The 27,745-nt window shown below is 36.9% G+C and overlaps 1 protein-coding gene across 6 annotated transcripts; it reads left to right on the top strand.

Moving 5' to 3' along the window:
• Positions 1-258: 258 nt before the first annotated feature.
• Positions 259-27,417, top strand: LOC107839602 (alpha-N-acetylglucosaminidase). Of its 6 annotated transcripts, XM_047397715.1 has the most exons (20): positions 286-731; positions 1,445-1,518; positions 2,109-2,320; positions 3,290-3,411; positions 4,203-4,288; positions 5,017-5,111; positions 5,314-5,395; positions 6,911-7,017; positions 9,034-9,064; positions 9,761-9,878; positions 11,495-11,545; positions 20,781-20,890; positions 21,018-21,120; positions 21,975-22,073; positions 22,800-22,910; positions 23,314-23,576; positions 25,419-25,511; positions 25,980-26,217; positions 26,739-26,817; positions 26,904-27,417. In XM_047397715.1, exons 1-20 carry the CDS (start codon positions 522-524, stop codon positions 27,137-27,139), a joined length of 2,520 nt encoding a protein of 839 aa, XP_047253671.1. In that variant the 5' UTR covers positions 286-521; the 3' UTR covers positions 27,140-27,417. The 6 variants fall into 6 exon arrangements, with proteins under 6 accessions (XP_016538641.1, XP_016538651.1, XP_047253671.1 ...); XM_016683155.2 differs by lacking the exon at positions 25,419-25,511 and having other exon boundaries at positions 259-731; XM_047397721.1 differs by lacking the exon at positions 1,445-1,518 and having other exon boundaries at positions 593-731.
• The last annotated feature ends 328 nt before the right edge of the window (positions 27,418-27,745 follow it).

Here is a 27,745-nt window from a genome sequence, read left to right as displayed (position 1 = left end):
AAATCAATGTACATTTATATTTGTATCTCATCAATATTGAATTTTAATGCTAAAAAATATTTATAGTATTGAGCCCATGGCCATGCACCTCCGGTAAGAATATATAAGAGAAAGTAGTATAGTAATTAGTAATAAAATAAAATAAAATAATAAAATATAGTAGTGTATAGTAATTTTACTACTAACCAATTTTCAAATTCTCATGTCACAGATACGTTGATATAAATTATGGAGGAAATTATGCCTTCTCATTATATAATTGTCCTCTAATTAAATAATTAATCTAAAAAGAAATCTTCTTCATTATTATCTGTCGAGGAAGCAGACATGAGACAACCAACAACACTAAACAAAATTATCACTCTCTGTCTAATTCTTTAATTCAAATCCCCACCATAGTAAACCTTAACTTTGTAAATTCCAGTGTTCTTACAAACACAAAGACACAAATTACAGTATTATAGGATCAGCAAGAATTGCGCACATTTCTGAAGCTAATTCCAAATTACAAAGAAAAGAAAATGATAAATTTAAAATCTTGGTTTATACTATCAATTCTTTATGTGTTCCTATGTACAGCAGCACTGGGATCAGATGCAATAGAGTCTGTGTTAAGGCGTTTGGATAGCAAAAAGGCACCATCTGTAGTTCAAGAATCTGCAGCTAAGGGTGTTTTGCAGAGGTTACTTCCAACCCATCTGCACAGTTTTGAATTTAAGATTGTCTCCAAGGTACTGTACTATTATCTCCCTTGCCTTTTTTCCAGTTCTGGGTCTCTCTCATTTATCCATTTTTGTTTCTTTAACTTAAAGTTTACTGCTTTTCTTGGTTTTATTGATTAATGTTCAAGATTGCTGAGATAATGTCATTTTCTTGAAGAACTAGTAGACTTTTATGCTTATAAGCACAAATGGGATCAGTATATGTGCTTTCTGTGAACTTTTCATTGGTTCACTGATAAATTCAAAGCACGCAGTACTACTTTTTCTTTTTTTGATAACCGTGGTATCCAAGGCAGCTTACGCGCACCTCGACTAATTCCTGGTGATACTTGCTAGGACAGATTAAAAGAAACCATCTAATGTTTTTTTTGTCTCTGTTGGGGGGTTTGAATCTGATACCTAATGGTACAAATTTTGGGAAGAAACTACTGCTGTAACACTTGTTAGTACCATCAGCATTGGTAAATGATACTTACTTTATGATCACTGTGTGTATGAGGATACAATAATCTATGTCTTGAATAAATAAAGGTAAGAAGTTGTATTTAAGTGGCTTCACATAGCTTTCTTCTTCCTAATGATGTTGAATAATAGTCTTAGTCTGCTGTAAGTTTGGATTTTCTATATTTGTATATTTTTGTTGCTGGGACATTTTTCTTGCCGAACTGATTTGTTACTTGAGCAATTGAAATTTATACGTGACATTTCATATGTAAATGTAGGATCTTTGTGGTGGAAGAAGTTGCTTTTGTATAACCAATTACAAGAGTTCAAGCAGAAGTTCACCTGAGATTTTGTATGTAAACGAATGGTTACAAGGATCTTATTATGTTACTTTTGATGTCTATCTTTCTGACCGTAGAAAATTTATAGTTTCCTTTAAGCAGACAATGAAAGTTTATACTTCTAATTTTCTTCTTCCAGATGCATGTTATTTAATTAGTTATTTTTTGGTTTAACTCCTTGGTTCATAATATTACCAACTTTGCCTCCATACCAGGTGGCTGCTGATATCTGCAAGTAGTTTCTTCTGAAATATCCTAAAGAGATTGTTTTATTGATATCATTTAGCACTCTTCGTAATCGGTTCAAGCTTTTGAATATGATATATCTATGTCCCAAGGACCCCACACATAGCGGGAACTTTAGTGCACCGGGCTGCCCTTTTTTTATGTCCCAAGGGTTGATAGTTGATTGCCATAGCTTTTGGCATCCGTAGTCCAGATTTTCTTTTCACAGTAGAAGATAAGATAATATTTATAAATTTGTTATCCAATGCAGTGATACAATTGAACATGTGATTCCACGTCTAGTTCTGCTTCAATCACTAGTCTGAAAGTGGCTTAAATTAGGTTATGAATCTATCTTTAATTTGTTTTCTCTTAGGATTGAAGGAACTACTGCCGTTGAAATCACATCGGGGCTACACTGGTATTTAAAGTATACGTGTGGAGCTCATATTTCATGGGACAAGACAGGGGGTGTTCAGTTAGCTTCAGTTCCCAAGCCAGGATCACTGCCTCTCGTAGAAGCGGAGGGAGTGATGATCCAACGGCCAGTACCATGGAACTACTATCAAAATGTCGTCACATCCAGCTGTAAGCAGACAACTCTCTCTCTCTTTCCTCCCCTAAGAACCTTTTATGCATAAAATGTTATCGCATAATAAAGTGCAATTACAGACACTATCGCCGAAATACTGGTAGTAGGTCTTCCACCAATACATAAATGATGGAGAACATAGTGCAGTATTAGCTGACTTTTAGAGAGTGTGAGCATCTTTCTTCTGATATCCAAAGCGTTACGCCACTGCAATTTCTCTCTGTATTTTCAGAAGTGAAATTGATGTTTTCTTTTGCTTTCTCTTTTCTAGCTATTTTTCCTTGTACTCTTTAGAACTCATTCCTTTTTTCATCTAATCATAGGACGATGAAACCACATTCATGATGTTCCTTAATCCTCCCTTTTATGCTTGTGCATAATTAAAGAAACTTATGCTTGTGTATGTCAGCGGTGTGGTGTTTGAGGACTTTCATTTGGATGTCTTATGCAATGCCAAGGTTCTCTTTGAAAATTCTCTCCTTTGCCTGAACTTATTAGAGGACGATGTCCTAAGAGCAAAATAGAGAAGATAAACAGATCTAGTTGACGGTTTGTCATCCTTATATTTTCTAAGGCTGTAACCAGTCTAACTCTGGTCACGGACAACTTATCAGGAGATTGAAGTCATGTCAATCAAGAATGTTAATTTTATAAAGCAAAGCATTTATAAGACACGATGGATCTGTAGATACCTTGCGATTTCAGCCATTTTTGTGAACTATTCCAGAAGATTTAAGCTGTTCAGTTGAGTTGAGCTTGATTGAAAACCCTTTTACTTGATAAGTCTACTCTGTTGAGTGTTGACATTAAGAGAATTTTGATTTTTCTATTTATGAATTATGGATGCTTACTGTTGATATTTTGGAGATGCCTCTGGTATAACAGCTTATCGTATTTCTACTTATTGGTACTTTTAAGATGCTGCTAGTGTAACAGCTTTGGCATATTTCTACTTCTCCATACAGATTCATTTGTTTGGTGGGATTGGCAAAGATGGGAGAAAGAGATTGATTGGATGGCACTTCAAGGAATCAACTTGCCTCTAGCATTTACGGGACAAGAAGCTATCTGGCAAAAAGTTTTCTTGGTATGTTTATAGCTTTGAATTTGTGGGTTCAACTAGTTTTATTTAGTCCATGATTGTTGCCATGGCAGTTACCACGTGATATTAAATGAGGAAATTCCTACAAACTGTTTGATACCTTTGGCTTTGAGCAAGGGCCTGAGTTGTGTGTATGGTAGGGGAATCAGTTAGACCTATCTTTTTGCTAACCCATGCGTTGTTTTCATATTGCTAATCTTAGCACTTCTGTCTTGTATCTACTTCTATGAAGTAGGCCAGGCTCAGGAACTATTTCAGATAAAGTTTATTAACAATGTTTATTCTTTGTGACGAAGTATTTAAGGTTTCATTTGCCATCAGATCATCAATTTTCTCTGAAATTTACTGAAAATATCTAACCTTGATGCTACTAAGTCTTTGTTAGAGTGGGTAAAAGTCCCACATTGGTTAGGGAATAGACTAGTGGTTTGCTTATATGGACTTGGGTAATCCTCACCTCTTGAGCTAGCTTTTGAGGTTGAGTTAGGCCCAAGATCCGTTCTTGACAGTCTTGACTGTTCTATTTGTGTGCTAAAAAGCAATTTGCCAATATCTGCTAAAGTGTTACCTTCCTACTTCTTTTATGGTCACTTTGTCCATATCTTATGTTTGCTACAGAGATTATATCTGCTTGATGTGTACCTTGGGGTTCTTAATACTGATAGTGTGTAAGAGACAAATACCACTGTGCTAGGTTAGTTATAGCTCATGACAGTCTGATATTGCTTTATAAGACACATATAAACATTTTCTTGTTCATGTTTGTTTATGATCAGGATTATAATATTACTACGCGAGATCTAAATGATTTCTTTGGTGGACCTGCTTTCCTGGCTTGGGCTCGCATGGGAAACCTACACGCGTGAGTGCCATAATCCATCCTTTACTTCTAACTTGTCTTTCAGTTAAGGGATTTCCAGCCACAATGCTGTCAAACTGTATATTGTAACAAATATTGTCTGGTTCAGGTATCTTGTGAGGCAAGGGATATAATTTGTAAAGATTTTGTGAATTAAATGTCATGCGGCAAATTGACTTTGAACTTTCGTATATGGCGCTCAAAGTTAAGGGTGTAGTGCCTAAGAAAGGAGGATATTTCTGATGTGTTGACAGACCTATTTTAGTCTTTTCCACTACATCTAAGTGAGTTCTATAATGAATTCTAAATTTACTTGTCATCTGATCGATTCATGCAATTTTTCTTATACGATTGAATGGTCAGCAGGTGATAGGTTAGGTCTACCTATAAAAAATTTCCATCATATTGCGACCTCTGGTTCTTAATTTTTTTTTTGATGGGATTCATATTCAAGTTAGTTTTCTACCAATGTTGTCTCGAAAAATCGTTTGTGCCTCAATTTTTTGCGAAGCTAAACTGATTCATCTCCATGTTTTTCTAGTAGCCTATTATCCTTTGCCATTGTGTCTTACCATTTTTATGTTGAGGTAAGAAAGACTAGATGTGACTGAATTCATCTGTAGTATGCCCCTCATGGGATTTATGCTTCAAATTTTGCTGTGGGCTGCTCTCTGTAGTGTATTGTGTTCCATTTCTGGATATTTACACTCCAAAGTTATATCCCACTGCAGATGGGGTGGGCCTTTATCTCAAAACTGGTTAAATATTCAGTTAGCATTGCAGAAACAGATATTATCTCGCATGCAAGAGTTGGGCATGACCCCAGGTATGGCATTATTTTGGTTTCAAAGGACTTTTTCATCTATTTTGCCTTCTTTATGTCCAATTTCTGATTGGCAGACAATGGCTTCTATTAGCCTGATGGTCCAATTAAGCAAGAGGTGTTTCTGTTCTTTACTTCTTCAATGCATAATGTTATTGCTTAAGTTAATTTTACTTGTCTTTATTTTTTCTTCTATGCCTGCTAGTGCTTCCATCATTCTCTGGAAATGTTCCAGCTGCATTAAAAAAGATATTCCCGTCTGCAAATATTACGAGGCTTGGAGACTGGTATGTTAATTTGAAGTATGAAGTATCAGTTAACTTCAATTCCAGCTTATTGTTTCCCATAAATGTTTCTGTTCCTGCCCTTCCTCTTAGATCATATTTATTAGAAGGGATAATATATTGTATCACATATGATCTAGTATAATTGGGTAACTTTCTCCATTTCCACTGAATTCATGTGAGGCCGCTCTGTGCCACCATAGCATGTGAGAAGAGGTGGCCATCCTCCTTTTATGCCTTAATTGCCTACCTCCTTTTGATTTTGAGAAGGCATATGAAACATCACTTTTATTGCTACTTTTTTCTAAATATTTCTCATTATCCAACATTTTAAGATGGAAACTGGCATTGAGATGTGAGTCTCTGACTATGGATGATTTTAGGCGGGGTAGAGGTAGACCGAAGAAAAATTGGAGGGAGGTGATTAGGCATGATATGGAGCAGTTACAGCTTACGGAGGACATGACCCTTGATAGGAAGGTGTGGAGGATGCGGATTAGGGTAGAGGGTTAGGGGGTGAGAGTGCGTCGGTAATAGTAGGGGAGCGCTCCTTTGTGTCTGGAGTTTCTTGTTCGTAGTGTTGTGGTTGTAGTATTATTTTGAGGCCAGTGGTGTTAGTTTATTTTGCATCCCGTACTAGTTTATTATGCACTTATCTTTTGTGTTTGTTATACTGTTAGTTTGTTCTGCGTACCATACTAGTTTATATGTGCTTATCTTTTGTGTTTGTTATACTGTTATCGGTCCTAAGCCGGGGGTCTATCGGAAACAACTCTCTACTTCTTCTGAGGTAGTGGTATGGTCTGCATACACTCTACCCTCCCCAGACCCCACTAGGTGGGAATACATTGGGTATGTTGTTGTTGTTGTTGCAAAGTTCTCATTGGAAAAAATAGAGGACGTCAAATAGGAATAAATCTTTGAGCAGATAGAGCACTACTTTTAACTTTTTTGGATATAAATGGCTACATTTCCAGCTTGCTGTCCTTTTCATAACATTGTTTTTGTTTTGAGAATATGCAAATATTTCAGAATCTCTTTCTTTCCCATCGTTTCACTCTCCATGCAAAGTTCTAGACCTTCTATTCAACATGTTTCTAAACAAAGTTCGATTTCTGTGATGTTTGCTGGATGATAAGCTTATGACAGCTAGTGAGATACCCCCTTTAGTGTGTTACCTCTGTCCTCTAAATTTATGGCCAACTTCTCTTCTATTATCTAAAAATGAACAAGAGTTTTCCAATTTTAAATTCGTATAGAGCAATCTACAAATTCCGGTGAGCCTTTTTCTGTGTTGAAGTCTTGAAGAGGTTGGAGTAATTTGAGGACTCACTTTATGTTATATGTGATAATGAGCCTTCTCTTTCTTAAAGTAAAAACTCTATCCTGGTAATTTTAATCTTCCATGTTTCTGAAGTGCCTCCTAAAAGAGTACATCTAACTTGGCTGAAAACATTTATTTTCAGATCCTGGGGAAGATTTGCTTTTTTAACCTGATGGAGTTTATACTTTTTTTAGGAACACTGTTAGTGGTGACCGTCGATGGTGTTGTACTTTTCTCCTTGCTCCTTCCGATCCCTTATTTATTGAAATTGGAGAGGCATTTATTCGGAAACAGTTTGAGGGTGAGTTATACTTCTGCTTTCAGTTGAACTGCTCAAACGAGTCTCCTATAATGAACAGAACAGAGATAAAGGTTGTTTGGTCATGAAAAATGTAAAAGGATTTCGACTTCTGTAAAACTTCCTAACCTCTTTTTATTCTTGTTCTATTGCTTTATATTTTTCCATTTTGAGGAGCCAAAACTTTTTAACATATTGCACTTATCTGTTTCCAATTTTATGTTAAATGAACTAATGGATAGAAAAAGAATATACGAGAAATTACATGCCACTGTACTTCACTGGGGAAACCAATGAGTTCTCCACAGCTCTATAACTTTGAAATCTTGTCCAGAAGTGAAATGACAGTATGAAGACATGACACCACACCAACTTTGAGGAAATTTTGTATGTCCGCATTTTCACAAACAAATTTTCCAACTTAGAATATCCTGGAAATCTGCAAAAATTGGAGAGAACGATATAGTTAAATTAAGTTAAGAGATGCAAGGAATTTGAAACAGTCGTTGACATTCTCTTGCCTTCCTGGTACATTTAGAACACATAAACACGACGAAGCTTAGAGAAAAGCAAAATTCACATTCATGACAAGCACATGACTGAGCACTTTCCAAGAAAAGAGTTAAATAGCAAGAGCTTGAATCAGCACTTTTTTAGGAAGATGAACTCCCTGACTACATATCTGTTGGGACCTTCCCAGGAATTAGGACCCTAGTCCCTAGGGATTTATGTTGTATCTGTGCTATGTTACTTCTGAAGTTATATTCTGTCAGTCTGTTATAATTTTTTATGGGAGCATGAGTTTGTTTTATTTTATTTTTTGGGAAAAGGCAGCATAGTTTGTTCCTTGTGAGGATTTTTGTATTTGGTATATACGGGTTTACTGGAATCTACTAGTCGTATAAGATGAGTCCAGTTTTCAGCATTTGCTCATTTGTATGCTCACTCCAAAATTAGATGATGGCATGCTTTGTATTTGTACCTTCAAAATCACAAGTTATCATGAATTAGCACTTGTATTTATCAGTCATGCCCTAATGAAAACTTATATAAAATGTGGTTTCTGTCTTTTTCCTATTTGCTTCTTCAAGCATAAATTGTTTCCTTTCTATCCTTGATACACAACCATTTTCGGACAACAAATCTAATATGAATTTCATTGTATGGTTTTGATAAATTTTGCACTAAGTTAAATTTAGAAAATATGGTAGGGAGGGGAAAATGCATAAAGTGCTTGATGCATTTTTTAATTCTGACAGATACAACTTAAAGGAAAAAGCATCTTGGCATAAATATCAGAAAGCCGATGAGGGTGGTGGTCTTGCCAATAATCGATATACCATTAGACTTCAATGGTCATTAATGACATCAATTGAGCTCAAAATATTTGAATATTGCTGTTTTTGTTGATAGTATGTGCTAAGCGTTGCTTATTTTTGCTTTCTGGCAGTGTATGAATATTGTAAATATAGTCCTAGCACTCAGCTCCCCAAAAGAAAGTTCAGAATACTGTTCTGCTCCACTTGGGGCCTCCTTCCACAAGAAAAAGAAAATAAAAGAAAAAAAAATGCCGGTGATCTAATTCCAACCCCTAAACTAGTTTGACTTTCAACATCCAATTCTTCTCTCTCTCTCTCTCTCTCTCTTTTCCTCCCAGTGCTTATATCTTAGTCCAACTGCAGTATAAGGTGCCTCAATTGATCAAAATATCTGTTTAACTTCAATTCCTGCGAAGGAAGAAGTAAATAAGGTGTAGTAGATCTAGTTTTATTGTGATGTTCATATTTAGGAAGAATAGGGCGTGATCCAAATTCCCAATAACAGTGATATAGTCATATTGTTGGTTATAGTTCATGAATCCTTATTTATATTGTTTGTTTGGAAAGTCGATGCAGGTCCACTTCCGGGCATTCTCTTTGATAAAAACAGAGTCAATGTTTTGCAGTTATAATTGGACATTTGGTGTCGATTCATCTTAACTGACTCTTTTGTGATTCATCTTCTGTATTTTCACTGCAGAATACGGAGACATCACCGATATTTACAACTGGTATTCCATCATTCCACTAAACTACTTCATCTGGCCTAATTAATTGCCTTTAATTCACAAGCAGTTTCATTTTTCACTTTGAAGACTGCACTAAAATAGTTCAGTTTTTTTCACTTTGATCTGGTTTACAATTTGTGTTGCTTATTATTTGGCTTCAGTTCTTGGTTTATATAAAGGCTTAAGCAGGGTAATTAATTATTTCTCTTTTGGGCGCTTACAACATACTTGTATGTTTTCGGGTTTCTTATTGCTCTGTAGATTGAACTGAAATTCTGTTAATAAGATTAGGAGAGATATAGGGCTATAAAGATACATAAATTATAACTTGAAGACAATTAAGAAAAGATTTGTAACTTAAAAGACAATGACCCTACTTGTATGTTATGCCCTTAGATGTACAATCATCACCTCTTGCAGCCTGTAAGTACTAGTAATAATTGAAGGGTCACAATGTTTTTTGATCACATTTAAGTGTAGAACTTGTAACAGGGTCCTGCAAAATAAGTCGAGACATTCTCGTCCTTGACATAAACTGCCCAGCTTTGGGATCTTATCTGGCTGTTTTAGGGCATCGGATTTTGAATCCTTTTAACTTCCACTCAAGGCTTACTCTTACTGCCTTGAACAGGAAAATAAAAAGTTTCACTTCAACTTTTGGTTTATGATTCAAAATCTGATAGTGGCATGTTTACACAGTGATACTTTCAACGAGAACACTCCACCTACTGACGATCCGTCATATATTTGGTCTCTTGGGTCTGCTGTGTACAAAGCAATGTCAAAAGCAAATAACAATGCAGTGTGGTTGATGCAAGTATACTTCTTACTCTCACCACTAATAATCATACTTGGCTACTGATTTATTTAATGAGTTCTATTGTGCTGTTGTAAGTTTGGCATCTTAAAACAAGAAGTTCAGAAAAAATTGTTTGGAAGTTAAAAACATAAGAAACATGAGCTCAATTCCTCTGTTTTTATTTTATAAAAATGGGCAGTCTGGTGCACTAAAGCTCCCGCTATACGCAGAGTCCTGGAAAGGGCCCCACCACAAGGGTGTATCGTAGGCAGCCTTACCTTGCATTTCTACCAAAGGTTGTTTCCAAGGCTTGAACCCGTAACCTCCTGATCGTATGATAACAACTTTAGCTGTTACTCCATTGCTCAACTTAACTATTTTTATTTTATAAGACGAGAAAATATGGTAAAGGCTTCAGTAGAAGGTAGATAAACATCCAGGTCATTATTCTTTCAAATTTCAAAAAGAAGAAAAATCAGACTTAAAGAAATGGGGGTTTAAGGAGCGGGGCGGGGGATAGAACAGGAAAGATAAGCCAATTGGCTACCAATGGGTGGGATCTATCAGTCATAAACAATATTTTATACACTTGAGATTCTTAACCGAAGCTTTAATTTGATTCAAACAGATACGGAAAAGACCAACAACAACCACATTCCAGTGTAATCCATAAGTGGGACCTAGAGAGGGAAGAGTGTACGTAGATCTTACCAGAGTGTACGTAGATCTTACCCCTACTTTTGGAGGAAGAGAGACTATTTTTGATAGACCCTCGGCTCAAGGAAAAATATTTAAAGCAGGTAAAGAAATAACAGGAGTGAAGAATCATTGCAAAATATTATAAAGAGCATGTCAAAGTTTTGAAAAGAAAAAAGAACTAGGACTGCAACAAAATATATAATAATCGAAGAGCAAGAAACAACAGAAAATAACATACATCGAAGGACAAGAAATTCCCTGACCAATACTATGGCTACTAGTTTTTGAAGATAAGTAAGACAACGGTCTCCTACCTATTAACCTTCCACCCTAATCTATGTCCTCCGCATCCTCCTATCTAAGATCATGCCTCAATTTGCTTAAATTAAGATATTTGTATGCACCTCTCCCCAATATTTCTTCGCTCTACCTCTACATCTCCTTAAACCATCCATAGCCAACGCCTCACACCTCTGCACTAGAGCATCCATATATCTCCTCTTCACATGTCTGAACCATCTCAACCTTGCTTCCCGCATCTTCTCCTCCACCGAGGCCACTCCTACCTTTTCGCAGATATCTTCATTTCCAATCCTATCTCTCTTAGTATGGCCACAAATCCATCACAACATCCTCATCTTTACAACTTTTATGTTCTGAATTTTAGATTTCTTGATTTGCCAGCACTCCTCCCCTTACAACATAGTCTACATTAAAAGTTCGTATGTCATTAAGTTTGGATCTTATGGTGAATGAGAGTTTATTTGTCATTGAATCCGTTTACCTGGTATTGGTATTTGTATAAAGATTTGTCTTGAGACAAATTATTCTTGTGATTGACTTCTTTGCTCTAGTCTACATTAAATGTTAGTTTTGTGTCTCTAGATTGCTGCATGAAGTCATGAACGAACTTCTATTTGATTGACAATGTGCAGGGCTGGCTATTTTATTCTGACTCCAAATACTGGAAGCCACCACAGATGGAGGTATAGTTCTGTAGAGAAAGTAATCTCATTTCCTTATATGACATGGTCAAACTGCCATGTTATGTTGATTGCTTTGTAATTTTTGATGAGTTGTATTACACTATCTTTAGAATTTTAGAACGGAGTTATCTTTTGATCGGTAAAATGTTTAGGTGTGTAATCTTCCACATTTGACAATAATCATATGTACTGAATTTGATACTTAGTAGGCGTTTGAACATGAAAATAAAAAACATATTCACTTTATTTGGAATTTTTGAAGTTGAAAATAGAGTTGGAGTTGTGTTTGGTCATAGTATTTTGGAGTTAATATTTAGAATTCAAATGTATTTTTAAAAAAATATAAAAGTGAATAAATTTTTAAAAAATTAGAATTTTATGAAAACTGGGAAATATTTAGAATTTTTTTGAAAAAAAAAATTAAGAAGTGCAAAAAGTGAAACCAAAAGCAGTGTTGAGGTGTTTTCCAAATGCAACTTCATATTGTATATGGTTTATTTATGCCCAAACAAGTATTCCGAAATGAAGTGAAAATGTATTCTGGAATATAGTGAATACTATCTATGGCCAAATGGGTCCTTCGTTTTTCTTGTGTTCAGATTATCCATTCATCACTACATCATTTCTCTTCTCTTATTTGCTCATATGTTATCAGCCTCTGCGATTTTGGTTGAAAACCTAAGTAGCTTCTGGTCTTGTGCTTGGTGGGTAGCAATCTTATGTTGTTTGCACGGGCAAAGTTTTTGATTCTTTTCATATTTTTACAATACTCCTTTCCTAGTTAGCTATTCTTATTTGTTTCTATTGATTGTTGGAGGCACTACTCCTTATTTCTGGTGATCACTCTATGCAGTGCACCACACCTATATTCTGTGACTGCTTTAGTGGCACTGTGCTTTTCTATGGTAATTTTTTGTGATTTCCGATGGTTGTTTCAGCGTCAATGCACCACTTTCCTGTGATCGCGAGTATTTTAGGTGCCCATTCTGGTGGCACCTGCGCCTCTTTTCATTGTGATACAAAAGATCAAACTTACAACAAAGAATCAAGAGAACAACAAGAACAACATCACTAGAGAATCAAAGGCCCCACTCGGCTTCTCTAGGTTTTCAAGGCAACAACGACAATATTCAACAAGATAGATAAATAACACAAGATTGCAATAACTATAGTGAATCGAAAGAGCCCCACACGGCTTCACTAAATCAAGATACAAACAACAAGATTACAAAATAATGGATAGTAACTTGACACAAAATATCCTAGAATCTAAGAACCCTAGCATGAAGATTAGGACCCTAAGACTAAAAGATATTTACACCAAATTCTTACTTGAATCAAGAGGAACTCATGAACCTCAAGACCCCCAAGTTTCTAGCCAAAGAACAACAAAAGTGTTACTACACTTTGTTGTCTAGTTTTGGGTTCACTCTCAAGAACAAGAGAGAGAAGTTCTCAAAATATTACAAGACGTGTGTTTCTTCAATAATAGGAATGAACTAAGTCCAAGAAATAACCCTATTATTGTCTATTTATAGTACTCCACAAAGTGAGGAAAATGACCATTCTAGCCTTGGTCTTGAGTGGCTTTGGAGTGTAATTAAAAAAAGTGTTACTAAACTTTTTTTTGGAGTGTAATAAACTTACACTTCAAAGCCCCTTTTCACACTTCAAAACATGGAATCCCTTAGATGAATTAATTGCACACTCACACACGGCCATTTGCATGAATATGGCTTGGAATTTTTGTAACTCCCGAGCTTGGCTACATGTGAATGGCCTTAAACTAGTTGCACTTGTAGCATCCTCTCCATCTTGAAGGGAATTTGTCCTTAAATTCGGTGGATGTTCATCCTCAACTGTGGCAATAGGAGAGAGGTCACATATGTTGAAGGTGTTGTGCTATTCCGGAGGAAGGTCAATTTTGTAGGCATTATCATTGATTCTTTCAAGTACTTGAACGGGACCATCACCTCTCGGCAGCAACTTGGTTTTCCTTTCCGAAGGAAATCGGTCTTTTCTAAGGTGTACCCAAACCCAATCACCCGGTTCAAGAATAAGCTTTCTTCTCCCCTTGTTTGCTTTCTTAGCAATCTCTTGATTTTTCTTCTCAAGCTTTTGCCTCACTTTCTCATGCAATTTCTTCATGGCTTCGGCCTTCTTGCTTCCATCTATGCTAATCATAAAATCACTTGGCAAAGGAGTTAAATCCAAAGGGGTGAGGGGGTTGATGCTGTATACACACTCAAAGGGAGTCATTCCCGTACTTGAGTGTATAACCCGATTGTATGCAAATTCCACCAAAGGTAGGTGGTCCTCCCATGAAGTCATTTTTCCTTTAACCATTGATCATTTCATAGAACCCAAAGTCCTATTTATAACCTCGGTTTGACCATCGGTTTGTGGGTGGCAAGATGTAGAGAATAGCAATCTAGTGCCAAGCCTACCCCACATTGACTTCCAAAAGTGACTAAGGAACTTAGAGTCCCTATCACTTACAATGGTCCTCGGAACACCATGCAATTTGACAACATTTTCAACATATAAAGAAGCCACACTTGACGCATCTTCACTTTTTGAACAAGGAATGAAGTGTGACATCTTAGAAAACTGATCAACTACAACAAAAATGCTATCCCTACCTCGTCTAGTCCTCGTCAATCCTAACACAAAATCCATAGATATATCAAGCCAAGTACGTAAAGGAGTGGGAAGTGGGGTATATAACCCGTGAGGGAGGAGCCGAGACTTGGCTCCCTTACAATCTACACATTGGCTGCAAATCCTAGCCATATCCTTATGCATTCTAGGCCAATAGAATTGCTCCTCCAATATCCCGAGGGTCTTGTCAATCTCAAAATGACCCATTAGACCGCCATCGTGTGCTTCCCTCACAAAAAACTCTCTCCAAGAGCTAGAAGGTACACACATTCGTCTACCTTTAAACAAGTAACCATCAAACTTGGCATAGGGATTTGAGCCCCTATCCGAAACCCATTTGTCCCTACCAAATTCTTTGCATTCCCTAAAAATAGAAGCAAAGTGAGGATCCTCGGGATACAATACCTTTAGGCTCTCAAAACCCATTAACTTTGAAGACAAAGTGGACACAAGTACATGTTTTCTAGACAAGGCATCGGCAACCACATTGTCCTTACCCTTCTTGTATTGAATAACATAAGGGAAGGTTTCTAGAAACTCAATCCATTTGGCATGCCGTTTGTTAAGCTTGTCTTGTGCCCGTAAGTGTTTCAAGGATTCATGGTCCGTCCGGATCACAAATTCCTTGGGCCACAAGTAGTGTTGCCAATCCAATGCTCTAATCAAGGCATACAACTCTAATCAAGGCATACAACTCTAAATCATACGTGGAGTAGTTTAGAGTAGCACCCTTGAGCTTTTCACTAAAATAAGCAACGGTTTTTAAGTCTTGCATCAAAATAGCCCCTATGCTTACTTTACTAGCATCGCATTCTACTTCGAACGTCTTATCAAAGTTGGGCAATTGTAACAAAGGCGCGGAAATGAGCATAGCTTTCAAAGCTTCAAAAGCCTTAGCTTGCTCTTCACCCCACTTGAAGGGTTGGTCTTTCCAAATGACCTCGGTCAAGGGGGCGGCTATGGTGCTAAATCCTTTGACAAACCTTCTATAAAAACTAGCCAACCCGTGGAAGCTTCTTACTTCACCAACGGTTTGTGGGATTGGCCAATTTTTGATAGCGTCTATCTTGGATTTATCCACTTCAACCCCTCTTGAACTAACAACAAAACCCAAGAAAACAACTTCATTAACACCAAAGGAACACTTTTCAAGATTGGCATACAACTTCTCTTTTCTAAGCACATCAAAGACACTTTGTAAATGCAATACATGCTCATCTATGGACTTGCTATATACCAAGACATCATCAAAATAAACAACAAACTTTCCAATAAAAGACTTCATCACATGATTCATTAGCCGCATGAAAGTACTTGGAGCATTGGTTAGGCCGAATGGCATAACCATCCATTCATAGAGACCAAATTTGGTCTTGAAGGCGGTTTTCCATTCATCACCGGGTTGCATAAGAATTTGGTGATAACCACTCCGAAGATCTATCTAGGAAAATATACAAGAACCATTCAACTCATCAAGCATATCATCTAATCTAGGAATAGGGTGACGATATTTTATCGTAATCTTGTTGATGGCTCGATAGTCCACTCACATACGCCAAGTTCCGTCCTTCTTTGGCACTAATAATACCGGAACCGCACATGGACTCATGCTCTCTTTGATGTACCCTTTCTTGAGAAGTTCTTCAACTTGTCGTTGTAGTTCTTTGGTGTCCGTAGGGTTGCTTCTATAAGCCGGTTTATTTGGCAATTGTGAGCCCGGCACAAAGTCAATTTTATGCTCAATACCCCGAAGTGGGGGCAACCCTTGCGGAAGTTCTTTAGGAAAAACATCTTCATAATCCTGCAACACAATAGAAATCAAAGGAGAAATAGAAGAATTAGTGGGGTTAGTGTTAAAACAATGTGCCAAAAGAAGCTTAGGTGTGTCCTCATCATGATCCACGAAGAGCTCTTTCTTTCTAACCAACATCACTATATTTTCTTTTCCATTTGATGTTGGGGCAGCCTACGGGTTCCCCCTCCTTTTCTTTATTTTCGGATCTCTTCCCCTTTTCTTTCAATTCCCTCATCCTTTGATGCAGCTCGTTCATTTGTGAAAGCAAAAGTGGATGAAGTGTGACCTTTCGGCCATCCCTCTCAAGTGTATATCGGTTAGACCTCCCATCATGTTTGGTAGACCTATCATATTGCCAAGGTCTACCTAACAACAAGTGACACGCTTGCATTGGTATTACTTCACAAAGCACTTCGTCATGGTAGTTTCCTACCTAAAACCGTATCACACATTACCTTATGACTTTCAATTCACCACATTCATTCAACCATTGCAACTTATAAGGGCTAGTATGAAGTGTAGTGGACAATTTCAAGAAGTTCACCATAGCAACACTAACAACATTTGCACAACTACCACTATCTATCACCAAAGTGCACACACTACCCTTCATAAGGCACTTAGTATGGAATAGATTCTCCCTTTGGCTAAGATCACCTATTGCCTTACTAATCATGACACGCCTCACTACAAAGTTCGGAACAACACACTCTCCTTCTTGCGGATAAACATCTTCCCCATCATCAACATCATGTGGCTCACCCTCAGTTTCCTCTCCATCTTGAGGCTCGGCCTCATTTTCCTCTCTTTCAACACCCGCTTCTTCACCATGGAAATACAATCTACCTTCCCTTAGGATTACATTGCGTCGGTTAGGGGATTCGTTGGCTTTATGCCCCCAACCTTGGCACTTGAAGCATTGGAACCCTTTAGGATTAGGATACTTGTGAACTTCTTGCCTCGGAGGAATTTTGGGGACTGTTTTGGGCTCGGGCAGCCTAGTAATGGCGGGTTGGTCCTTATTTTTGGGCCAACCCAAAGAGGATTGAACCATATCCTTGCCCCTTGGCCAACCCGAGGTCGATTGTCCCTTTTTTTTGAACGACGACCTCTCTTTAAGTTCCCTTTCCATCCCAAGAGCCTCTTGGAAAATACCTTCGACGGTATCAAACTTAGGAAGTGTCAAATGAGTGGAGATCTCTTTGTTCAACCCACACTTGAACCGAATGATGTTATGACTAATTTGTTCTCCACGATGATCAAGCTTCAACATGAGTTGTTGAAACTCATCATAATATGTCATCACACTTCGATTCCTTTGTCGCAAATTGTACAACCTAGCAAGCAACTCATCATGATGATAACTTTCGGGAAGATACCGTTGCCTCATTAGATACCTCAACCGAAACCATGGTGGTGGTTGTCCATCAATCAACTCATTACCAAACCGTTTGACGTATTCTCACCATGTTTTAGCATAACCTTCAAAGTGAGCTATGGCGTAACAACTCTTCTTCTCTTCCGAGATATCATTCACTTGAAAACTTTATCGCACGCCGATTCCCAAGCAAGATAAACCTCGGGGTCACTTTCACCCTTAAAGATAGGTAGGCTCAATTTGATGGTATTGATGCCTATGTCTCTCTCTTGGTGTCGGTTTCCCGTTTCTCCATACCCTCGATATCTTCTTGGATCCACACGTCCCCCTCTCATCTCCTCTTCCCTCATGTAAGCCTCATCAAAGGCTCCATACCCTTCATAATCCGTTGTACCATATTCCTCAAAGTGGACGGGACGGTTTTGGACGTTTGGGACTTGATTTGGAGGAATTGTATTTTGTGGAGGTGGTATTTGGTTTAGTGGAGCTTGGAAGGGAGGGTTTGGATTTAGCGGAGGTATTGGACGCCCAAGTCCTTCTTGCGGAACTTGAGGTGAACCTCAAGTTCCATTGTCAAGGTATCACCTACACAAGCAACAAACATGTACACTCTCTAGGTTCACTCACACTCAAGCTCCACAAGTGTTGTAGATTGGCTAGTAACCCGTGAATCCTTAAGGTATGAGTATGCTCTTGTTCGGAATGGATTCTTGTTTGAAACTCAAAGAATTCTCGTCGAACTAGAGCCAAGAGTTACAACATATTCAAACGATAAAAGCACACAAACAAACGTTGACACGAACACAAAGCTTCAAAGTACTAATTGACAAGCTAGTAGAAATGTACTAGTTTGTTAATTAGTTCTCAAGTCAATTAGATGAAACTAGGAATCAATAATTAGAAACTAGAACACCCAAATTTGAGCTTAATTATCATGTGAAAAGTAACTAGGGTGATATGGTAGCATGTCATTGGCCACGGGTCCACATACGTTGTTCATCAACTTGAAGCCTTGGTCCCTTTATATCATGTGTAATGGATGACTTGTTATTTGGAGGGAAACATAAAGTTTTGTAAATTTTTTTTTTTCTTTTCAACTTTTTCAAACTCAAAAGGTGATGTTTGACCTTACTAGTTCCACAAGACAAGGTTCCTTGTTTTAAGGGAAAAGTGGTTGTCAAGTCTAGAAAGGTGATGGTGGCAAGTGTTCTCACAAACAACTTTTTCAATTTTGTCTTGCAGCTTTTTTGAATCTATTGCTCTTTTAAGACATAGGATGAAGAGAAACTTTTAAGATGAACACAACATCAACACCTTCAAGAACAGAACAACAATACACCACAATGGCACTCCAACATCCAACACAAGTCAAACTCAAGGCCACTTCAAGTTTTCACACAACAAGTCTCTTCTTATTAAGCTCAACTTTAGATTTAGACACTTTTTTTGTGTTGGTGAGGAAGAGACCAACACAAGAAACAAACTAAACAAGTAAAATCTTTTGTAGATCTACAACCAATTTTCGACCAAAATGTTCAAGAACACACTTTTTGGTAAGAGCTTCCCAAGATTGGTTTTGTAAGAACAAAACTAAGCCTTGAGCTTTGATACCAAATGATACAAAAGATCAAACTTACAACAAAGAATCAAGAGAACAACAAGAACATCACTAGAGAATCAAAGGCCCCACTCGGCTTCTCTAGGTTTTCAAGGCAACAACGACAATATTCAACAAGATGGATAAATAACACAAGATTGCAATAACTATAGTAAATCGAAAGAGCCCCACACGGCTTCATTATATCAAGATACAAACAACATGATTACAAAATAATGGATAGTAACTTAACACAAAATATCCTAGAATCTAAGAACCCTAACATGAAGATTAGGACCCTAAGACTAAAAGATATTTACACCAAATTCTTACTTGAATCAAGAGGAACTCATGAACCTCAAGATCCCCAAGTTTCTAGCCAAAGAACAACAAAAGTGTTACTACACTTTGTTGTCTAGTTTTGGGTTCACTCTCAAGAACAAGAGAGAGAAGTTCTCAAAATATTACAAGCCTTGTGTTTCTTCAATAATAGGAATGAACTAAGTTCAAGAAATAGCCCTATTATTGTCTATTTATAGTACTCCACAAAATGAAAGGAAAATGACCATTCTAGCCTTGGTCTTGAGTGGCTTTGGAGTGTAATTAAAAAAAAGTGTTACTACACTTTTTTTTGGAGTGTAATAAACTTACACTTCAAAGCCCCTTTTCACACTTCAAAACATGGAATCCCTTAGATGAATTGATTACAGTACACACGGCCATTTGCATGAACATGGCTTGGAGTTTTTGTAACTCCCGAGCTTGGCTACGTGTGAATGGTCTTGAACTAGTTGCACTTGTATCACATTGGTTGCCATTGAAGCCACACCACCTTTTGCACCTACTACTCCGGTCATTTTCATATGTACTTTCCCTTTGAATTTTGGCGATCAGAACTTCTCCTGTTCTCCATCAAGATTCCTTCGACCATAACTTTATGGTGACTTTTTTGCAAAATTCTTACTTTTCTGTGTTTACAAAATAAGCGTACTCAAGTTGATCTTCCCACATTTGATTTTGAGGGTCCTTGTTAGAGTTTAAATGTTAGGCTAAGTTCTCTAGTTGCATATAGTCCCACAGTGGCCAGTGTTCGACACATATAAATATAGGCGTCTTGCTTTCCAAGCTATGATGTTATCAATATATTTCTTCTCTTATTTTTCACAACTTATAACTCAGAAAGGTGTTACTAAATGTCTCATACTATTTCACTGCCCAAATTCCTTTTTTTATTCTGATTCTGTCACTGCTTATGTACTTCAAAACCAAGTGAGATGAACCAGGGGAAAACTAGAAAAAAGAACTCTGATTTATAGTACATGCGAGTGTGTGGTTCTTACATTTCCTTATCTCCTTTTTAGTTATGTGATAATATCACTTATCATAGAAAATTAATATGATAATGTCATGCTCTTGATGTTTTTCATTACAAAATAGATACTATGGGGAGGTCTTTTTGTTCAGTTATACAGTGTACTTGGATAGTACCAAATGACACTTTCTGAACATCTAATGGCAGATTTTCTGTCATTTACGTGGTGACTACGTACCTCTTCACAAAAAGTTACTGCTCACGTTACCTACGTGACTGGAAGGCACTGATTTTTCTGATGCTACAAAATACTCAGTTTAAAGGACACTATGATCTCCTTATTTCTTCCATATTTGTAAAGTCAATCTTTTGGCAACAAAAAGGACAAAACGGAACATCGCACTCCTGACAATAACATATTTTCTCCATCAGTTTTTTATAATTCACTGACTGTTGTGCTTGCTTAATTTTATTTTTTTTGCTTCCAAACAGGCACTTTTACATTCAGTTCCACGTGGGAAGATGATAGTTCTTGATCTATTTGCTGATGTCAAACCAATATGGAAATCATCCTCTCAATTCTATGGCACTCCTTATATCTGGTAATCAGAGGGTTCTATGTAGAAACAACTCTGAATAATTTGGTTTCTGAATATGTTATTTCCCCGATTATTGAAACTTGAATATCGACCAATTCTTTTTCTAATGTTCCTGTAACAACACATAAAGGTGTATGCTGCACAACTTTGGAGGCAACATGGAAATGTATGGAGTGTTGGATGCAGTGGCCTCTGGTCCTATTGATGCCCGCACAAATGAGAACTCAACAATGGTAAAATCTCTAGCATTTCGTAAAAATATTTTATTCTTTGTTTTCTTTCTGAAGTTATTATTCAGAATTTTAAACTTTTTATGATTCTATATCCTCTTGCACGGTTGGATTTCTATGATGTAGTTGTTAGGTTTTAAGAGGTGTGAATGGAAAATGAATAGGTGTTTTTCCGAAAAGACACCAAGAGAAAGGAGCAATTTGATTAGGCACCTTTTCCTTTAGATGGTTATGACCTTTCTAATAGGTTGTGAATTTTTTAAAGAATTGCACCTTCATGAAGAGGTGCACCTTTCTGTACCATTGCTTCTCTTCTAAAGCAACACTTTGATGGCTATGTATACCTGTTGAATTCTCAGATTTTCCATACGAATTTTCTGAATTTCTACTTCTTCTTCTTCTTCTTCGTTGAGTGAGTTCGAAGTTCAGAGAATTTGAGGTACCGCTATTCTGCTGAAATGAATTATTATTATTCTATCCTTGGAGGATATATTCCATTAACCTCTGGTACTTGAGCGGAATAATTTCCTTAAGGACACACCGTGAATTTGGTGGGCTTGATTCTTCCATATTCATCTCTTTCTTTATTTGTTTACTATTTTTTCTGAAATAGTTTGAAATTCATTTTTGTTGTTAGTAAGTTGGTTTGAACTTATTGTTAAAGTTTATATTTGTGAATACAGAGTTAGAATTTCGTTTGATTGTTCATAATTTAGTTTGAACTTATTGTGGAAGTTCACAACACTGAATACAGATTTTATTTACGAAAATAACAGTAATCGAGTTTGAAATCCATTTCCTTGAAATTGTTGTATGTCCATTACTATTTGCTTTGCTTGCCGGATGCTCTTTGGCAGGTTGGTGTTGGAATGTGCATGGAAGGAATAGAACACAATCCAGTTGTCTATGAGCTGATGCCCGAAATGGCATTTAGAGGAACTAAGTTTCAACTTCAGGTAACAACCTGGTGTCAATTTGAAATCACGAGGATTCATGATAATTGTCACCACATAAATCTTGCTCATTCAACTGTAAAGGCCTTTTCAATTCAATCTCCCTTTCCATTTTGACTATACGTTTTGTGAGCTCGTTATATAACAAATTTGTTGCATAAGGCTATACTTTTGACCTATTGCAGTGAACTTTCAGCCAAAACTCTTTGTTTCTTGTTCTTTACTATATTCTTTTGCTTTTTGTCAATTTCTGCTGTGATCTTTTGAAACTTTACTACAAAATAACTTGAACCTTGTGAAAATATGTTGATTTGGATTAAAAGTGATTTTTAATCTAAAACTATTTGCTATACATAAAAGCAGTAATGATGCCTTGAGGAGGAGGTTTGAACTGATAGGCCTCTATTGTGTTCCTATCGATTTTTTTTTTTAACAAAAAGGTGATGGTTGTGCACTTCTTTTTCCTATCCGGGGGAGTGGAATGCTCTTGCCAATGGAGATACCTACTAGTCTTCTTTTCTCCTTAAAGTAAAAAAGGACTTTTACTAGTAGTTTTTAAAAAGGAAAGCAGGTACAGTGTTTGAACAGAACTTCTCAAGAACACCTGCTGCAGTGGATTTGTCTTTGAAACTCGTATTCACCGACATCACCTGTGTTAAATCTCCTAAAGCCCAAAATTTATACTTAATGCCGATCCTCACATCAGATGTTATTTGTTTTGCTGCATAGGGATGGTTGAAATCTTATTCTCGTAGACGTTATGGTAAAGTGAATGATCAAATTGAAGCTGCTTGGGAGATCCTTTATCATACAATCTACAACTGCACTGATGGAATAGCTGTAAGTTCATAACTGTCCGTGCTTCAACATTGAACTGACAACTAGACAATATGTTTCTAGCTAAAACTATGATGAAATTAGCTGCTTATTGTAACTCTCAGCATCTTATTACTGAAAACTGTATGAATGTCCAGAGCTAATTTCTGTCTTCAACTGAAAATGCATATCTAGTACACTGGAAACATCCTTCACAAATTTCTTTCCTTGTATGCATGATTGCTTATCGAAGCATGTTTCTTTATCGTAATCTATTCAGGAGAAAGAGGAGAGAAATCCTATATTAAAGCCATGATCTGAAAGAAAATTTTTCGAAGCACTAAATGTTTACATCCCAGTTTTCATGAATTGTCACTGGCATTTGTTTCTTTCACTCACCCTTGCCTCTTCCCTTGTGCAATTGTAGTTTCACAACACAGACTACATTGTGAAATTCCCCGACTGGGACCCCTCAGGGAAGACGGGAACTGATATCTCGGGGACTGATGTTTCCAATCAGAATGGGATGCAAAAACTTGCAGGGTTCCAGTGGAATAGACGGTTCCTTTTCTCTGACAAAAGCTCTAGTCTACCAAAGCCTCACCTATGGTATTCTACAGAGGATGTCAACAAGGCATTAAAGCTATTCCTTAATGCAGGAAAAGAACTTTCTGGAAGCCTCACGTATAGGTAAAGGCATTAAAGCTATTCCCTTTTTGTTGCAGGCATATATAAAGTGTATCCAACTATTCATTCCAACTCTTAAAAGAGGGATGAAAACTAAAACTTTAAGAAAATCTTTGCTTCTCTAGCAATAAAGTTGATCCAAATTTGTCAATTTGGAAGCCTAAAAAACTGTATAAATGCTTTGTATGTATAAGAAGACTCTATATTGGATTGGTGTAATCCAGATTAAGACATGTTATATTGTTTAGAAAAAGAGAAAAGCAACCTACCAAAAAAAAGTTTTTCCCTTGTTCTCCCAATCCATGCCAGGGATATCGTGAAATGTAGTGTCGAATGAACAAAATTAAAGCCACTTATATAATTATCAACTTCAAAATTCTCAGAGCACCCTATAAAGCCAAGTGTTGTACAATGGTGACATTGATTCTCAAGGGAAACTGCAAATCTGAGTAGCCACTTCTGAGCAAGAAGCTGTTGCTCATATAAGCAGCTTCTACGCTTTTCATGGTGAAGCAGCTTACTAGTTGTTCCTTATCTTGTACAGAATTCCATAATGCATGAAGGATATTCATTTTGTGGACTCAACCAATGGCTTCAACAGAACTTTCACAGGCAAGCTGCCTGATATTCTGCATTGGCAGGCTTTACCCTTTGCCAATATGAGTGTTACCTCTCCCATTTTCCTTCTCCAATGCACTTACTTTAGATGAACCAATATTTCGAACTAGTCTGTGATTTTGAAAAGACAGCGCCTGAGCTGTTGTTTAGTGGCTTTCTGTTAACAGTTACCTCGTTATTTTAGAAGCCTCTTTTATGGTACAAATTTGCAAATTGAACCTGTTATTTGGATAATTTATGCATTGTTTTTTTCATTCCCTTTAAGAATCAAAAATATTTTTAGCTAAACGCCAGCTGCTAAACGACTTTTATGAGGAGCTACTTTCCAAATGATCCTGTATATTAGTAATTATTTTATGAAGGTATGCTGTAATAATTTCAAAAGCATTACTGTTTTAAGAAAGAAAATTCAAATTGATATAAAGTCAACATTATTTCTACTTCTGAATCCATTTTACTTCTGTGAGAAATATAAGAGAAAAATATTATTGAATTGTTGTAACTATATTATTACATTGAGACCCTATTTATAGACAATACATTCCAATCCTTTTCCTAATAGGACACTACATTACAATCCTTTTCCAAGTAGGATTTTATATGTTATTCCTATTCCTACTCATATTCTAACACCTTCAAGTATAATAAAATCCCAACTTTTACCTTAATTGTTGTGTCTAAGTTTGAGGCCTCTGAATTGTGACGAAGAGAGCGCACCCAACGGTATCAATGAAATGGGTTGAGAACCATGAGGTCTCAAGTTAAATCTTGGCAAAGGCTCCCAAAAAAAACACCTGGTGATTTGTTCCCATCTGCCCAACTGTTGTTGGACAGAATTACCTAGTACTTGTGATGGTGGGAGCTAGCAGGGACCCTTGGAATTAGCCGAGGTGCGTGCAAGCCGGCTCGGACGCCAAAATTATAAAAATACTGGGAGGCAGGGATTATAATATCTTAATAAGAAATTAATGGTGATTTACTGTTTTCATTAACTTCATAATACTCTTGAAGAAAGGTATGATGTTTATATATGCTATTTCAGATAGTGGGCAGCACAAGTCAAGTTGAAAATTCCCAAACCTATTTTTCTTCTTTTTTATAACAATTCCAAAACATTTCTTTTCAAAATCATTTAATGTATTTGTGGGCTTTGCATTGTCTTTCATGTACATGACATGCACTTTCTGATCAATAGGAACTGCTAGCTATTTTTCGTTTTTCATGAAGGTTGTTGAGTCTCACACTGGATGTGGAAAGGGAATTGAACTCCTTATGTGGTCTTGTGCATGAGCTTGTCTTCAGAGTTGAGTTAGGCCCAAGGTCCATTTCTTTGTCAAAGCTGTTTGTTGGAATGGAGTTTAAGAAGGAGAGACTTTTAACATATAACTTAAACTACCCTGTTAGTATCTAGTAGTCTTCTATATGCCATGGCAACTCCTATGAGAGCATGTTATTATTACAAAACGAAAATGTTAAGAATAAAGAACTATCAATACAGAAAGATCTTGATCTTTTTGGAACTAATTAAAAGAAAGTGTAATGTAAAATGTAACAGTGAGAGTAGTTATTATAAATAAGAAACCCAAAATCCTGTAACAAAAAAGAAAGGCACAGGGAGGATGCTCAGCTCAATAGAATAGAATGACAAATTCTTAAGCCTTGAACTCTGAAATTCTAGCTATTTTGCATTCACTGGAGGAGATGAATATGTATTATTCTTCTCATGTGCACAGTGAAAATGATCTTAAACGTGAGAATCACCTCTACTTGGGTATTTGGTTTCAACAGATACGATTTGGTTGATTTAACCAGACAATCACTTTCCAAGCTTGCAAACCAGGTTTACTTGGACGCAATATCAGCTTTCCTCCATGAGGATGCTAAAGCGTTGAGTCTGCAAAGTCAGAAATTCCTTCAACTTATCAAGGACATTGACAAGCTTCTAGCAGCTGATGATAATTTTCTACTTGGAACGTGGCTGGAGAGTGCCAAAAACTTGGCGATGAATTCTGATGAAATGAAGCAGGTGAGTATAGCTAAATGAAGATATATCTTCTACTACCAATTTGAGTAACTTGATTAACAGGAAAATGAACATGAGAGTGGAAGTTCTCAAGTTAAGTTAAATTTGTAGTGATAGAAAAGCAAAAGAATCAATCAAGTGAAAATAATAAATTCATAGACTTTGTATATGTTCTAGTAGTCTAGTTTTCCTAGCTTGGGACTTTTTTTGCGAAGCCCTGACTATGACTCTTAAATCACCCCCTCATTGACTCACATCACTAAGCTACATTCTTTTATCAGAAATCCTACGAGTACCCCCCCTTCGATTGACCAACCCCATCGCCCTCCCCATGGAAAAGCTTGTCTGAGAAAAAGATAACTCTCTTCCAGTAAAAAGGATTCTCATTTATAATTTATTCAGCATGCACTAAGCTTCAAACAACATGTCCTTATCTGTGGGATTCTGTCTGCTGAATCTTGGAGATTAATAATGTAACTAGTTCTTCGTTACTGTCTACTAATCCTTTGGTATTTTCTTTTTAGTATGAGTGGAATGCAAGGACACAAATAACTATGTGGTATGACAACACAAAGTACAATCAGAGTAAACTTCATGATTATGGTAAGCTCTATTTCCATCAGAAAATTCGGCCTCTTCATTTTCACTTCATATTTAATAATTTTGATATTTCACTTGTCTTCACTCAGCAAACAAGTTTTGGAGTGGCTTATTAGAAGCATACTATCTTCCACGAGCATCGATGTATTTCAAGCTCCTATCTAGAAGCGTAGAAGAAAAAGTGGACTTCAACTTGTTGGAGTGGAGAAAAGAGTGGATACCATATTCAAATAAGTGGCAAGAAAGTACCGAGCTTTACCCTGTGAAGGCACAAGGAGACGCCCTTGCTATTGCTACTGCTCTATTTGAGAAATATTTCAGTTGAGATGAGATCATCCATTTCCAGAGTCAAACATGAACAGAAATGGAAACTCTTTCATGATTGTACAATAACAACTTTGGTTCTACTTGTGTTTTCTTTCTCAGTGGATGATGTGTTTCATAGAAAGGGTTGTTGGCTGTGACAATAGCTTATCAATCTGGTCTTTATCTAGTTTCACAGCAGGTGGTCGCATGCCTCTCAAAGGAAATGTTCTTCCCTTTTACTTTTAAACTCATGAGTTGTTTGAAGTGCCAATTGATATTCCCTGATATTACCAACCACTGAACTCCCAAGACAATACTACCTCCTCCTAACGGTTTGATTTAAGGCGTTTATGGTGAATTCAACACCTTACATTATCCAAGAAACCCTACGCCCGGATGAGTGTTATAACACCATGTTACCACAACGATTGATATTGACAAGTGACCGATAGTTTTCTTGGGACACCCAACTCATTAGAAGTGTTCAAATCTAGGAAGTTGGAGAGTTCCTACTACAAATCCATTAACTTATCATTGTCCTACAATCATGCCACACAGTGATTGCAAGCATAGAAACTCCAGTGTTCTTGTTAATAACTTTCTGCAAGGTTCTGCAATGGAACAT

Source organism: Capsicum annuum, chromosome 1, assembly GCF_002878395.1.
Source record: "Capsicum annuum cultivar UCD-10X-F1 chromosome 1, UCD10Xv1.1, whole genome shotgun sequence".
Classification (NCBI taxonomy): domain Eukaryota; kingdom Viridiplantae; phylum Streptophyta; class Magnoliopsida; order Solanales; family Solanaceae; genus Capsicum; species Capsicum annuum.
This window is presented reverse-complemented; position numbering and strand designations above follow the sequence as displayed.

Coding starts and splice junctions, on each gene's coding strand:
- LOC107839602 (XM_047397715.1), top strand. CDS start 522: ATGATAAATTTAAAATCTTGGTTTATACTATCAATTCTTTATGTGTTC. Junction 3,412..4,202: donor TCTGGCAAAAAGTTTTCTTG/GTATGTTTATAG, acceptor GTTTATGATCAG/GATTATAATATTACTACGCG. Junction 4,289..5,016: donor CGCATGGGAAACCTACACGC/GTGAGTGCCATA, acceptor ATCCCACTGCAG/ATGGGGTGGGCCTTTATCTC.